Genomic DNA, 15,239 nt, shown 5'->3' on the forward strand with positions numbered 1-15,239 from the left:
CTCTCTCTCTCTGCATCTTTATGTGTGTCTCCATTTTTCTCTTCCACCCCTCTCCTAGCTTCCAGTGTGATCTTCCTCCTTCTCTTCCTTGCTGGACATCATTAGCCTCTCCTGCTCTTTGTCCCTCTTCCCTAACTCTCCTGCTCATAGCTAAAGGGACTCTCTGGGGGTGGAGCAGACCCAGAGACCAGAATTCAACTGAAAAGGAAAAACTCCCCACCCCCATCACTGTCAGCCTTTGAAGAGATCCCAGGGCAGAGAGCTCTTCCTTTGCGCTCAGAATGCAAAGGGTGCTTTTCTTTTCATTTTTGTCCCCCTATCCCTTATCATTGTTGTTATTATGATTGTTTATTTTTATTTTTTACAAAACAGGAGAAAAGAGTGAATCAGGTTGGGGGCAGGTGACACATTTCTCCACAAAGGTACAAAATCGCCTATAGAAAGTCAGCGCCAGAGAGCCCAGGCTGCCTAGATGACGCGTTCCTGGGCATCCCTCTCCCCAAATGTCCTTCAGGCCCAGCTGGGGTCACTTCCACTTTGGGGTGATCCCCCAAGATGGGAAGGAGAGGCCTCCTTCAGCCCTTGCCCAGGAGGGGAACGAGCAAGCAACTGAGACTGTACAAAGAAGGAGAAGAGGAAGGGGTGTATCCTGTGGGCCAGGGCCTGGGGACACAGGCAGGGGAAAGCCAAGCAGAGGCCCAGCAGCCTCTGGGCATGTAGATAATGGGGAGGTGGGAGGCTCTAGCCAGAGTCCTTCCTGTTCCTTGGACATGTCCCTCATGAATGGCAGCAGAGGACCCCAGCAGATAAGAGCAACATTTTGGAGGCCTCAGGAGAACCCCTGGGAGCCACAGAGCCCCCGTGTCCTGGTCCAGCTGCCAGGCCTCAAGCACGTGGGCCCTTGCCGCTTTCCTGGCAGGGCATCTGGCCCAGATCGCTTCCCTTTTGATAAAAAGTAGTCCTAGTTATTTCTCTACCGCTGAGAACTGGCCGAGCTTCAGGAATTTTGAGACAACGGTGGCAACAGTGTCTCCCCTTCTGAGGATCGGGACAGCTTCCTCCCTGGATTCCAAGGCAGGACAAGGGGTGCAGACACCACCCGGATGGACGGGGCACTCCAGCCCCAGAAAGCCCAGGCTGGAAAGAGAGGCCGCCCACCCACCCCCTGTCTGGGCTGGCCTGTGCCAAGGTGGGCCATGAGCCCAGCTGCCAGCAGGAGGACAGCGAGAGCCAGGATGGCTATGAGCCCAGGCCGGTCCCCAAGGGCTCTGTGGCAAGGAGTGGCCTCTTTAGTCCTGGCCCATACACAAGCCAACTGGGTGTGGGCATCAGCAAAGGCCACTTGCAGGCAGGCCCAGTACTCTGTGGCCTGAAGGAGGCGGGTGATGTTGTAGCTGTGGGTGCCCCGGGGTAGGCGGGCCAGAGCAGTGGCCCCCTGGCCCCGGAGAGAGGAGGCGATGGACCAGGTGAGGTTGGTGGAAACTGTGTTGGGTGGGGGAACCCAAGAGAGCAGAATGTGATAGGGGTGGGTCTCCTGCACCCGCAGCTCCAGTCCCCGTCCCTCATTCCTGCCTGGCTGGGGGGGAGCATGGCCAACCACCACACTGATTGTCTTAGTGTCAGCCCCCACCAGGTTCTGGGCCACACAGGTGTACAGCCCTGCCTCTTCCACTGTCACTCTCCGCAGCTCCAGGGTCCCCTCGGGGTACACCCGGTATCTCCTGCCCGCATGGGCCGGTGTCAGTCGAACCCCAGTTGGAGTGACCCAGTAGATCTCAGGTTCTGGTTCGGCCAGCGCCCGGCAGTGCAGTACCATGGTCCCTCCGCTGGCCACCTGGAGGCTGGGGGGGAAGCTGCGGGGGGAGATGAGGGGCAGGCAGTGGTCCGTCATTTCCCGGAAGGGCACCTCACGGACTGGGCGTCGCTGGAGATCCGGGGGCTCAGCGCACAGGGTGGACTGTGGCTCAATGAAGCGGACACGGGTGCCCGTGGCATTGGCCCAGCGGATGACACAGTCACAGCGGATGGGGTTGCCGTGGAGCCCTACCTCCTGCAGGTTGGGCAGGGACTCCACCGTCTGATGGTGCAAGGCACTGAGAGCATTGTTGTTGAGCATGAGGGTCTCCATCTGGGGCAGGTGGTGGAAGGCGTGGGGGTGGATGAAGGACAGCCGCGGGTTGTTGGTGATGTCTAGCTTGGTCAGCTCGGGGAGGTTGACTAGGGCAAACTTGTCAATGGAGACCAGCTCCTCCATGTTGTTCAGCCCCAGCTCCTTGAGATGTAGCATGTTAGCAAAGTCTCCGGGGCCCACCCGCTGCAGCGGGTTCTTGTTCAGGTCTAGGAACTTGAGTCCAGGCACCTGCTCTAGGGCCCGCCTGGGCACCCGGGCCAGCTGGTTGTCATAGAAGGAGAGGCTCTCCAGGCTTTGCAGCCCTTCCAGGGCATAGTCAGAGATCTCCCGCAGGCTCATACCCGCCAGCACCAGGCTGCGCAGGTTAGCCAGCGGCCGGAAGTTCATGTCCAAGATGGCGTCCACCTTGTTGCCACCAATCATGAGGATCTCCAAGTTGGGCAGCATCTCAAACCAGCGGCTGTCGATGGCCCTGAGCAGGTTGGAGTTCAGGTGCAGCCGCAGCAGGTTGCTGAGCCCCGCGAAGGCCCTGGGGGCGATGCGGTAGAGCTGGTTGTGGTTGAGATAGAGCTCCTGCAGGCCGGCCAGCCCCGCGAAGCTGTGGTCCTCCAGCCGCGCCAGCTGGTTCTCCTCCAGGTGCAGGCTCAGCAGCTGGGGCAGGGCCCGGAAGTCACAGTCACGGGCGTCCGAGAAGCTGTTCTGGGACAGGTCCAGCTCTGTGAGGTTGGCCAGGTAGGCGAGCTCACTCTGGTCCACGCGGCTGATGCTGTTGCTCTGCAACAGCAGAGTCTGGGTCCCTGCAGGGAGCGCCGGGGGCACCGCCGTCAGGAACAGGTCATTGCAGTCCACCGTGGTGGCCTCTCGGTAGGAGGAGCGAGGCGTATACCAGGGCCGGATCTGGCAGGCACACTGCGGGGGGCAGGGCACATGCCAGGGCACCACGGGCACAGCAGCAGTGGCACCAGCCACACAAGCTATCAGGATGGGGGCTACGAGGAGCCTCATGATGGCGCTGGGGGACAGGGGACCATCCACAAGTAGATCCAGTCCTGCTTTTCGAGTTTTGCAGGTTGAGGGTCAGCAGCCCTGCCAGGGCCTGGGGAACTGCCGTCCCAGGACAGTCATTCTATGTGGGCATGGGTGGGTGTCACTCTGTGCCCTCCTGGGTGTGGCTCCTCATCCTCGTGCGCTGGGTCTGGGCCTGTTCCCTCATCGCCATGGCCCGTCACAGGCAGCCCTGGAAGGAGAGGGTGGAGAGTTAAGGAGCAGCAGGAAGTAGATTCTACCCCCTTCCTCCAGTCTCTGCTCAAAGGGACAGCAGAGGGACCACTGGAGCCAGGCTTCTTGGGTTCTGTCCTGCTGTCCGTAGGCTTTGATGTCCTTTTCCACCACCTGGCTAGCAGCTGACAGAGTCCTCCAGGAAGAGCCCTGGGATAGTGAAGGGGTCAGGGGGCAGTGTCTGGAGGGAGAGTGGATAAGCTGGGATTGCTGTCTTTGGAGTCATTCTGAGCCCACAAAAATGTGGAATGGATTCTTCAGCCTTTCTTACCTCTTTCCTCCTTCCCTTCCTGGCTCACTTGGTAAATGCCAGATAAAATGAGAATTTCTAGAAACCCCCCTGGTTTTGTAAGTGGGAAGTGGTGGTGGAAACAAGCCCAGCTTATAAAAACTGGAATGCGCTCCCCAGACCTTGTAGCAGAACGACAGCAGACCCTGATCCCACATCCACAGAGGCCGGGGAGGTGGGCTAGTCCTGCCTGGAATCTGCTTAGGCTTTCTTGGTTGTGTGTGTGTGTGTGTGGGGGGGGGACTGCTTCTCTCTGTGGCCATTTCCCACCCTGGAGACAGGGACTTTCCCTTCCCAGTAAGCTGCCACAGTGACCCAGGAGGTTGTAGGGTTCAGTAGCCTGGGGCTGAACCCTGCTGGGAAAACCTTCTGTGACCTGGCCTGGCCAGTCTACTTCTGACTTTTCTGGTTACCACCTGCTCACCCACTGTGCACAAGTCTTCCAGGTTGAAGTCACAGTGACACACCACTCTTTCTTATTGTCTCTTAGAAAACTACTTGTGCTTCAAGACTCAAGCTCATCACCTCCCACAGAAAGCTTCTCCTAACCCTCCACCCCTGCAGTCTGAGGGGCTGGCCTCTTGCTCCAACAGTGTCCATGCTCCCCACGGGCGGGCACAGCCCTGACCACATCTGTGCAAAGTATTCTCCAACTAGAGACCTGTCTTGCTAACTGTTGTGCTAATTGTTGTGCCAGGAGCATGGGACAGGTCCTCAGTGAGTACATATTATAGGACTCAAGCCCCTTCCCCCAGGAGCTCATCCCCCCCACCTGGAATCCAAGCCTCTGCTGCTTCCTGCCTCCTGGCTATGGATAACCAACCCAGGTTCTCTCTTGGACCCCAGGACCAGGCCAGGCCACCCTGGAGGCAGGTTCAGCTTTGACCTAGAACCAAAGATGGAAACAAAAGCAGGTCAGACCCCCATGCTTCCTTCTTAGCCTGGTCTGACTCCTAAGTGGAGACGATTCCAGGTGGACTTTCAGTCCCAGGTTACCAGGGAAACGCACAAACACTGTTGGCACTTACCATTGATTGGCCAGGACTCTATGAAGACCCTGTATATCTCATTTCACTTAACCCTCATGACATGCCTGAGAGATGATAAGCTTTCACATCCTTAGTTTGCAGATGAAGAAACTGAGGTTCAGAAGAGGCAAAGGCCTTGGCTCAAACCCTGTAGCTGGCACCCAGCCAGAGAGAGGAAGCAACCTGTCTGGAGGTTGTGCCAGTTACACCGGCTTCTCTGCCCCCAAGTCTGGGTCCAACCCGCTTTGGGCCCCCGAGGCCTGGGGTGCACTGGTGCTGCAGCAGGAGGCGGGTGCCCGTTGCTATCCTTACTAGGGAGCTGTGGAAAGCCCAGAACTTTCGCAAGAAGGGACAGCATGCCTCCAAGCTCCCAACCTCTCAACTCCCCAGAGGGGCTCTTGGCCACTCCATTGGGCTTCCAGGACGCTAGGGAGGGAGCAGCTGGAGGCAGGGTCCCTTCCCTGAGTTGGAGAGCAGCGTGCCTGTTTACTTCCGACTGCTTCCCACTTTCCTCTGCAGCTATTTCTGAAGGTGGAAAAAACAACCATGACTTGAAAGGCACAGAGGTTTGCGTAGGGGTGTGTGTGCTGACACGTCAAATTCAGGGGAAACAAATACGCGTGTACACATGTGCTCACACGCCAGCACACATGTGCAATGGGAAGCCTGGGGAGCCTAGCTGCCTAAGCCAGGGATTGGGGTCAGGGACAGGCCATGGTGGGGGGTGGGTTGTGGTGTGCAATGGGGGCAGAGAAGAAGCAGCTGAGTCCTGAAGTGGTCCCTGCCAATGAACAGGACCTAAGCTTCTGCACATTGGTGTACCAGAGGGCACTGACCTGTCCAGACCTAGAACAAGAGAACAGATCCACCTGCAAATAGATCCAAAACTTGGCTGTAGCACTTACTAGCCTGGGAAAGCTACTTGATCTTGCAAGCATCCCTTCCCTTATGTGGAAGACTGTCGTTGGAATTAAACAGTTTGGCTGTGTTGCACACAGACCTCTGGATGTCTCCCAGGTTGGGAGGTTCTCCAGCCACAGGGCTTCTCAGGGCACAAAAAAACCTGGATCCTAGAGCTGGATGTGGTGGCGCACGCCTGTAATCCCAGCGGCTTGGGAGGCTGAGGCAGAAGAAGCGTGAATTCAAAGCCAGCCTCAGCAATTTAGTAGGGAGCTAAGCAACTTCATGAGACCCTGTCTCAAAATAAACTGTGGCTCAGTGGTAAGTGCCCCTGGTACCAAAGAATAAGGAGGAGGAGAAGGAGAAGGAGGAGGAGGAGGAGGAGGAAGAGAAGGTGTTGAAGTTGGATCCTAGGACTCAATAAGTTCCCACTAAGCTTGCCTGCTGGGGGAGCGGGGCAAAGTGGGTGGGTGGGAGCTGTGGGCTGAAATAGATCACATGTCACAGCTTCAAACGGTGCCATGCTGGGTGTGGCACCAAAACCTCAAAATGATTGTGAGTCCAAGACAGTTCCCAGGTGGAGAGGGCTCTACAGGAAGGGCCCCAGCCTGTCCTCAACCTTCAGATGCCTCCTGGGCCAGGGCTTCTCTCTCCTCCTCCAACACCTCTGTACTAAGTGCTGAGTCAGCGCTCAATGACACAGAGGGGACCCAGAAACCACTGAGAAAGCTCCACTCCAGGCAGCTCCCCGCCCCTGGCCTCTGGGGCTGCTGGGCCATCTAGGTGAGGCAGAGCTCATTTCTCGTGGACACAGAGCCTAGAACTGGGTGCTGGGATCCAGGGAGAGGCAGGGGTTGGTGACTCCTGTTCATGCTGTCCCTCTGACTCCCTGGCATGGCACAGGCCCAGACAAGTCCTGCCTCTCCTTGCTGAGTACACAGCCCCTTCCAGGATGGAGCTGGGAGCTGCCCACTCACCTGCCATCACCATTTACGGCTGTCTTGCACATGGCCCACGCCTGCAGGCTGATTAGCAATTCTTATTGGGGGAGCTGCAGAGAAAGCTAATTGTCTTTTATCTATAATCTCCTGGGTGATCAGGAGTTCAGACCATCATGTGTACATTTTCCCCCACTGGAATGCAAACTCCTTGTGGCAGGGCCCATGTCTTACATGCTTTCTGTGTCCCCAGAGCACCAAGTGTAGGAAAACATGTAGATCACATGCACGTTTTATTTAATCCTCTTATCAACCCTGTGTACAGGGGAAAAAGGAATTATTAGTTTCATTTTGCCTGGGAGGCAAGCGAGGGTCAGAAAGTTTAAGTGATTTGTCAGAGGTTGCACAGCTTCTATGAAGCGGAGGCAGAATTCCAGCCCTGGGTCTTTTACTGTGTAACCTGCCCCACCAACCCAGCCCACGGGGATCAACGCCTGCTCTGCCCAAGCAGAGTGCAGGGTGGGCTCCCAGTGCCAGCCTCCTTGCAAACTCCTTTAGACTCCTTTGTAGACCTGGGTCAACAAATCTACCTGACTCCCATCTGCAGGGCCCTTGAGCCCTTCCTCTTGGAAAGGCTTTGAGGGCAAATCCAGGTGAAGCACTTCCTACAGAGAGCATCTCGGATGCTTCTAGAATAGGAAGTGTGCAATTGATCCTCTGGACTCCCCCCGCCCCCCCCTCCCCCCCCCCCCCCCCCCGTGAAACTTCGCCCCTTGGCAAAGCTCTAAAGGAAGAGTTGTGGGGACACTGTTGTCAGAAGCTGGCGCTGTGTCCCTCCTCCTTTGGCCCCGCCCCCGGCACAGCCCCGCGCTCCCGCCTGGCATCCAGAAGGAGGCGGTGGCGCCCGCGCGGTCTCTCCCTCCCCTCCTCTCCTCCTGGTGCCCCGCCCCGGCCCCTGGGAGCTGAGGGTCCAGAGGGAGGACGGCAGGCGGTGATCGATCGCCTGGCCTTGGCTGCTTCGGTGCCAGGTCCCCCTGAGCTGCGGAGACAGATGGGCAGCATAATTGAGTGTAGCGTTGATAAACTCCGGCCTCCTCGGCAGCAGATAAGCGCCGGGTGGGAGGGATGCGGGAGGAGGAGGAAGGCCGGCCCTCCATCTGCAAGCGGGGCCTCCAGCTCCTCGGGGAGGTGAGAGGGCCCCTCACTCCCACCTCTCATTTAATCACACACGAGCAGAACCTCGGGGCTGGAGGAGACCTCAGCGTTTATCTAGTCTTCCAGAGTCTGAATTCCATAAATAACTTAAGCCAAGGGGGATGGTGGAGGGGGAGAGCCCGGGCCTTGCGATCAGGGTGGGAGCCTGGCTCCCTGGCTGTCTGCTGTGTGACCTTGGGTAAATTACTTAACCCTCTGAGCTTCAAATGCTTTCGCTAGGACTACGGAAGGGAGGCGCAGGAAAAGTGTCTGTTAGTGCCCTTCACCCCCCCCCCCCGCCCCCGTAGTGGCCTTTCATTTCTTTTTCTTATCTCTCTCCTTTTGCAATACTTTCATAATGTTGAGGTATAAAATATTCACAGCTGTGTGCAAAGGGCACACCCCCCAAGTTCAACGAATTTCTATGTATGCAGATACCGGGCAACTACCATTCAGATCAAGATATTAAAACTCCCAGCACTCCAGAAGGTTCCCACAAGCCCCCTCCCAGCCAGTACCCTCCCACCCCCCAACAGTCAGTTCATCTTTGAAGCTCTCTCCTTTTGCATCACCACATGAGACCAGGGACTTTGCGGTTTAGGTGACTCTAGCACTGGGGAACTTAAAATCCACTGAATTCATCCTCCTACCTCAGAGTGCACCATGTTCTCAGGATCTCATATGTAACCTGTGGTTACCAGAAAGAGATCCTGAGCCTTTTTTTCTGCTCTGAGTTCCCATATTAGACACTGCTCTACACGTTAGGGCCCCAGCTCTGGCTGAACTCCTTATGACCTGGGCCTGCTTATGCCAGGCCACCTTGAGGAAGGAAGATGGCTTGGTAACTTCCTGGCCTCCAGGCACCTAGATCTTTTTATCGCAAAGTTCTGGGGCACTAAATAGGAGAACAAATCAGAGGTGACTTGGAAGGAGAGGCCCAGCCCTATACTCCTAGCCCTTTGTTCCCACTAGATGTCTCAGAGCCCCTCACATTCAACTTGTCCCAAAGCTAACATCTCCTCCCACCAGACCTGCTCTTGCTTCTTTGGTCCCATTTCTGCCAGTTAGCATCACCCCCGCCAGTGCCCAGGAAATCCCTATCTTGATCCACCCCCTCCACATACATACTTTCTCTTTCCATTCTTGCTCTTGACCCTTACGAGGGGCCTCTCTTGTGTTCTCCTGCTCACTCCAGGGGGACCCTCTTGTTCTCAGACACAAGATGCTCAACCCAGCAAACTGCTGTTCTCTTCCACACCTTGCCATGAATGCACTTCTCCAAGTTCAACCATCAAACTCTTCTTCAATCATAAAAACCCATCCCAAGGCTGGGAGTGAACTCAGGAGAAGAGGGCTTGCCTGGCATGCAGGAGGTCCTGGGTTCCATCCCCAGTCCTGTCTGTCAATCAAACACACCAACTCAAATGCCACCTTCTCTTTGATGAGCTCCCTGATCACTCCCATAGCTGCCTGAGACTGAACAGACCCTACAGCACCTTCCTCAACATTCTGCAGGGAGTCTGTCTACGCAGTCAGGCTGGGAGCCCTGTGAGGAAAGCATGGCTTGCCACCCATTCCTGGGTATCCAGGGCCTGGCAGCTCACTTTCTTTGCAGGGTTAGGGGGTGTTCTCCTATGAACTGGGAACCCAACCAAACTGTATTTGGTGAGCCACAAAAACAATTTAAAGTGGATACAGTATGCATCTTTAAAAAGATGAGTGGAATAGGAGATGTATGTGCATCGACTAAGTGTTGTTTGAGGTGCTTCCTCCCAAGCCCCACTTTTACAGACACACCCACTTGTGAACAGGCAAAGTGCCAGAATTCCCCTGGCCTCAAAAATCATTATTCTCAGCCCAGAGCAGCAGTGCATGTTTGTAATCCCAGCAGCTGGGGAGGCTGAGGCAGGAGGATTGCAAGTTCAAAGTCAGCCTCAGCAACTTGGCCTTAAGCAACTCAGTGAGACCCTGTTTCTAAATAAAATATTAAAAAGGGCTGGGGATGTGGCTCAGTAGTTAAGAGCCTCTGGGCATCTCTTTTGGTGACGTGAGTCCCTTCCATGTGACAGTCCCGAGGGCTTCCATGTATCAGGATTTCCATTTGCTAGTTGCTATATGCACCTAGTCCCCTTCCAGCTCTGCCCCATAACCCTGTGAGGAAAGTGCTTTTTAGATAAGAAACTTAAGCTCAGGGAAGCTAAGGGACTAGACCCACAGCTAGTAGGTGAAGAACCAGATGGACCCCCGAAGGGTCTCACTCACCAGTCTTGGCTGTTTGGCTGATTCTGTTTCCAGAGTTTACCTGACCTCCCGGGGTGGCAGGGCAGGGCAGGTGGGGACCTCTTTTGGACAGGAGCTGAGGTTTCCTTTGTCTGGCCTTGCTCTCCCCTCCAGTCTGGGATGCCAGGGGCCAGGGTTCCAGTAAAAAACCTGTCACCAGGTCCTCTACAATGCCAGGTCCCTGGCTGACCCGGCAGAGGGCGTGAGAGCTGGATCTCTGGAAGGGAGCCTGCCTCGTTATTTCTTAATTAGGATGGAGGGCACCAGCAGGTAGCACACAGTCATTTCCGTCTGATTGCACTGCACCAAACAGGCTGCAGGGGAGCCGAGCCAGCCTGCTGGGCCATGGAGAGCAGCTCCAGGTTGAGCTGCCTCCTCTCGCTGCCAGGGCTTCTGCCAATCCACAAGGAAGCTGTCTCTGACCCCCAGTGCCCTCTCCTGGGGTGCTTAGGTCCCTCCATCAGCACCTGGTGCTTTCCCTGCAGACTGTGAGCTCCCTGGGGCAGGAGCTGTGCTCTAAGTTGCCAGTTCTTGCAACAGGCTGGCACACAGTAGGAGCTCAGAGAAAATTTGAAGGAGAAAGAAGGAAGGAAGAAAAGAAGGGCCAGGAGACGCAAGGCAGGGGAAGGAGCTAGTTGTCTCAGAGCTCTGGAGCCCAAAGGACCCGCCGCCTGGGAAGTGGGCTGGCTGGACTGACCCTTCTGTCTCTTTCCTTGCCAACTTCACAGAGATGGATGCCAGCCCAGAGCTCGTCTTCCCTGGGCACACACCCCACTCTCCTTCCCTCCATGGTCACGATAGTTTTTCCCCTACCACTGGCCTCAGGGTGAGGAAGGCACTTATCTCTGAGTCAAGTTCCTGCCCCTGGATTTCACATAACCCTATGCTAACCTTCACCTTTCTGGAACTCTCTCCAGAATTCTGCACACTCCACCAGCCTCTCTGGGAGCTCAGGGTAGAGGTTAAATATGGACTGAGTCCTGTTGCTGGCTGGCCCTGGGATCTCGAACATCTTCATTTGGATTCTTCATCTGCAGGATGGGGAAAGACCTGTCTCACAGGAGAATCTAAAGAGGATGCCTACACAGTAGCTGGTTCAGTCCAGTTTCTTTCCCTTGTATCCACTTCAATTTGGTGGAGACCTGGGGCTGCATCTTGTCTTCTAGATCACCTTTGACCTAGAGCTTTTCCACTGCAGGCTGATACTCCTTCCTAAGAAAATCTGTCCTCCTCTGTGTCATCATAAGCATGCCCTGGGCCCTCCAGTCCTCAGGACAGCTCTAGGACCCAGTGCGTGGGTAGATACTTGATGTCTGATACAATGCTCAGCCAATAAACCACCCAGCTGCAGCTGTTCCCATGGAGGTGAGAGAGCCTCTGTTCCCAGGAGCTCCCTGCAAGGATTGAGAGGGCTGTTCAGAGAGGACTTCTAACGGTCCAGCTTGATGACATCCTACAGACATTCCACTTTGGCCACAGTCACCAGCCAGATGGGCAGTCATGCCCAGCTGCTGACCCATGAGCTTCTCTAGCCTCCTTTCCTGGAATCTGGACAAGGTGTGCATTAAAGGCTCCCTCCCATATCCAGGGCCTTGGGATGCCCACTTAGCCACAGTAGATCACTGTGACAGGGCAGGGGAAGGAGAGGGACAATTTCAGAGAGACGTAAGCAATGCTCTTTCCTGTCCTCAAGCCTTTGCACACACAGTGTCCTTGCCCTGAGGTCCTCTTCCTTGATTGCTTATCTGGAAAATTCCTTTCTGTCTCCAAAGCTCATTTGATACTGCACCTCTGTGACTATTCCCTGATCCTCTGCACCCTCCATTCATCAGTCCCTTGCTCCCTCTGCCCTCCAAGATGATGCTTGACTCCTCTCTGACTGTAAGCTGCCTGAGGGCAGGGGCAGGGCTTGGTGGCCCCACGTTGATAAGGAGGTGGTGCTAGGGAGTAAGTGCTGCTTGCAAGGAGTTTTGGTCTCTCTCAGGGCTGTGGTGCAGGGGGAGAGACCCTCGGCTCGGCAGGGAGGGGGCAGAGCGAGCAGGGAGCAGGCCAGTTAAACACGGAGAAAGGCCAAACCCTTCTAACGGAAAAGGAAAATGAAATCAGAATGAAAATTGATGAGGCGGAGAGAAAAGGAGACTCGTTTCATCAGCAGGTTTGCCAGATGAAGCTCAGAGATAAATCACACAGCGGAAGGAGCCTTGGTCTCGCACAGGGCTCGAGCCTTCCCCCTCTGTCAGCTGTCTCGGGCAGGCCACCGAGATAAATGGCTGCAGCTGAGGCCAATGGTGCTTTTTTTTTTTTTTTTTTTTCCCCTCTAACTGCAGTGAGAATGGCCTATCAGTTCTCACCACCTCTTTTAGGGCTGCCCTGGCCATTCCCTCACCCAGTCCTTTCCTTTGTCCCTCCCCAACCGTACAAGACTCTCTTGTAGTCCCCCGACTCCACCCTCTTGCCTTCTCCACCCCTGGGCCAGCTTTTTCAAAGCCACAGAGGAGGCAGAGGAGGGCAGGGGAGACAGCACAGCATTCAGGGACAGACTTTGCAGTGTGGTCGCTTCTTGCCCTAGGCCTTGGGCTCCTCATAGGAAAAGTGAAGGGGTTGGGCTAGAGCACTGGTTCCCAAACTATGGTCCCTGGACCAGCAGTGCCAGCAAAAAAAAAAAAAAATTGGAGGCCTGTCCAGCCCTCCCCCATCAGAGCCTCTGAGGGGGGTGGGGCCTAGTAACTTGTGGCTGAACAGACTCTCCAGGTAATTCTGATAAACACCTGATAACCTCTAAGGTCCAAATCTATAAACCAAGAACAGTGACACCTAGAAGTGCTCAATTAAAAAATATATGTGACATACACCTGTCATCCCAGTGGCTCAGGAGGCTGAGGCAGGAAGATCATGAGTTCAAGGCCAGCCTCAGCAACTTAGTGAGGCCCTAAGCAATGCAGTGAGACCCTCTCTCTAAATAAAATATAAAAAAGGGGCTGGGGATATGGCTCAGTGGTCAAGTGGCCCTGTCATTAAACTTAACCCTGGGTTAAATCCCCAGTCATATTCATATATATATATATACACACACACCATTGTTAGTACCCTGACAGATTATTCTAGAACCCCCCCCCCTATCCTGGCCACAAGAAAACTCTATACAAGGAGCATTAACAGAGCCTTGATTGTATACTATCCTTCATGTATATGAGGGACTAGGGATACAAATTACAGGTAGGGCAGATGGGTACTCAGATTAAAAACAAAAGGAAACTCTAGATTAGGGTATAAAAGTTGTCACAGAGCAAGAATGGCAAGGCTCAACCTAGGGGGGAGACCGAAACTCTACCTCATGTGGGAAGTTGGTCAAATCAGAGGAAGTTTGCTTAAAAACATTACATGGTGCACAAAAGGATGGGTAAATTGGATGGTATGCAAATTGTCCTTTAATAAAATTGTTTTTAAAAACTCATGGGGAGTGTTGCCTGGACCAGCAGGTCTGTGGGTGCAGACTGCAGAAGATGTTCTGCACCAGGAGCCGAGAGCCTGGGATAAAAACAAAGGAAGTGAATTCCAAGGAGACATTCCTGGTAGGTTCTGCAAGTGTGGAGAGGACATTGTCTGTACATGATAACTGCAGGCAGAGGGCAGTGGAAGAGGGCAGGTGAGCCAGTAACCACTACAGCCATCAGTAGTCATATTTATCAAGACCAGATGCATCTTGCAGGTGAAATCTTCCATACCCACCACCCTGTGTTGTGTGTTGGAATGTATGCCCCAAATTCATATGCTGAAAACTCAATCTCCGGGACCTAGAGTTGGGAGGTGGGGCCTTTGTAGAGGTATTCAGATCATGGAGGCTCCATCCTCCTGGATGGATTAATGCTGTTATGAAAGAAGGGCATGTGGTCCTTTTTTTGGTCTGTCTGCCTTCTGCCATGTGAAGGTGCAGTATCCAAGGCACCCTCTTGGAAGCAGAGAGCAGTCCTCACAGATGCTGGCACTTTGATCTTGGACATCCCAGCCTCCAGAAATGTGAGAAATAAATTTCATCTTTATAATCACTCAGAGTGTGGTATTCTTTTATAGCAGAACAAATAAGACATATTTGATTCTCACAGATGCCAAGACCCCCATTTTAGTGGAAAGAGCACTGAGTGTCTTTCCCAAGATCCAAGCCAACAGGTGATGGGGATGAGGCTTCCAAGTCCAGACCTCTCTTCCCAGTGGGAGGGCATCATGTTAGAGGTAGCCACTGAAGGAGACTGACTGTGAACCAGGCTTTGGGGTAGGGGCTGGAGTGGAACCGAGTGACTAGCTCCATCTCACCAATGGTACCTAAGGACATTAAGCTGGTAAAGCAGATGCTGAAGCCTGTGCTCTAAACACCAACCCACACCTTCTTCCAGCCCCCTTCTTCCTTAAGATCAGAATAGAATGGAGGAGATTTTCAGTTGACTTCTTTTTTTAAGTACAGGGGATGGGACAGGGCCTCTTGCATGCCAGGCAGGCACTTGAGCTATGCCCCTAGCCCAGCTTCGTCTTAATGAAGCTCCCTAGAGTTTGGGCCAAACCAAGAGAAAAAATCAGGTGCCTGACTTAAGCACAGTAGCCCTTCTTCAAGGGAAGGAAGGTCTTTACCCGCCAGGTAGGGGCTCCCTCTCCTCCATGCCCACCCATGCCTTCTGAATCCAGCATGCCGGCTGGGGGACCAGCAGACTGCTCTCATCTGTGATCAATAACAGGCATAATTCAGTGACTGTGGCAGGGACCAAGGAGTGTAGGTTAAATCAATATTTAGAAGCTTCAAAATTAAACTAATTAAGAGCAAACCCTAATGATTTTTACTGTCTGGGAATAAAAAAAGATAAAAAGCCCTCCTATATTTCATGATTCTACTTTAGTAGCTGGTAATAATTCGGGAAGAGCAGAAAATGGAAAGTACTCCCAGCCCACCGTGTTCTGCATTGCGGGAGAGGGAGCCCTGGTCCTCCCGAAGAGAAGGGGGAGGAGAGAAGGGGTGAGGTGAAAGAAGCAGAAGTGTTCACAGCACAGGCTGCAAGGCAACTGGCTTGGGAGGGGGACATTGTCATGGGTTGAACTATGTCCCTCTATAAAGGTACATTGAAGCAATTTGCAAATGTGACCTTATTTGAAAATAGTCTTTACAGATCAAATTGAGTGAAGATGAGGTCAACAGGGAAAATCCTAATCCACTG

General features: G+C 54.0%; 1 protein-coding gene across 1 annotated transcript in view; it reads right to left on the reverse strand.

Moving 5' to 3' along the window:
* Positions 1 to 329: 329 nt before the first annotated feature.
* The window catches only part of Lrrn2 (leucine rich repeat neuronal 2), a 63,660-nt gene continuing 48,750 nt past the window's right edge, over positions 330 to 15,239 (reverse strand). The window contains exon 2 of the mRNA XM_078022661.1: positions 330 to 3,368. Coding sequence (XP_077878787.1) covers positions 998 to 3,136 — 2,139 coding nt within the window. The 5' untranslated portion in view covers positions 3,137 to 3,368 and the 3' untranslated portion in view covers positions 330 to 997. The remainder of the gene's footprint in view (positions 3,369 to 15,239) is intronic.

Source organism: Ictidomys tridecemlineatus, chromosome 10 (genome assembly GCF_052094955.1).
Source record: "Ictidomys tridecemlineatus isolate mIctTri1 chromosome 10, mIctTri1.hap1, whole genome shotgun sequence".
NCBI lineage: Eukaryota > Metazoa > Chordata > Mammalia > Rodentia > Sciuridae > Ictidomys > Ictidomys tridecemlineatus.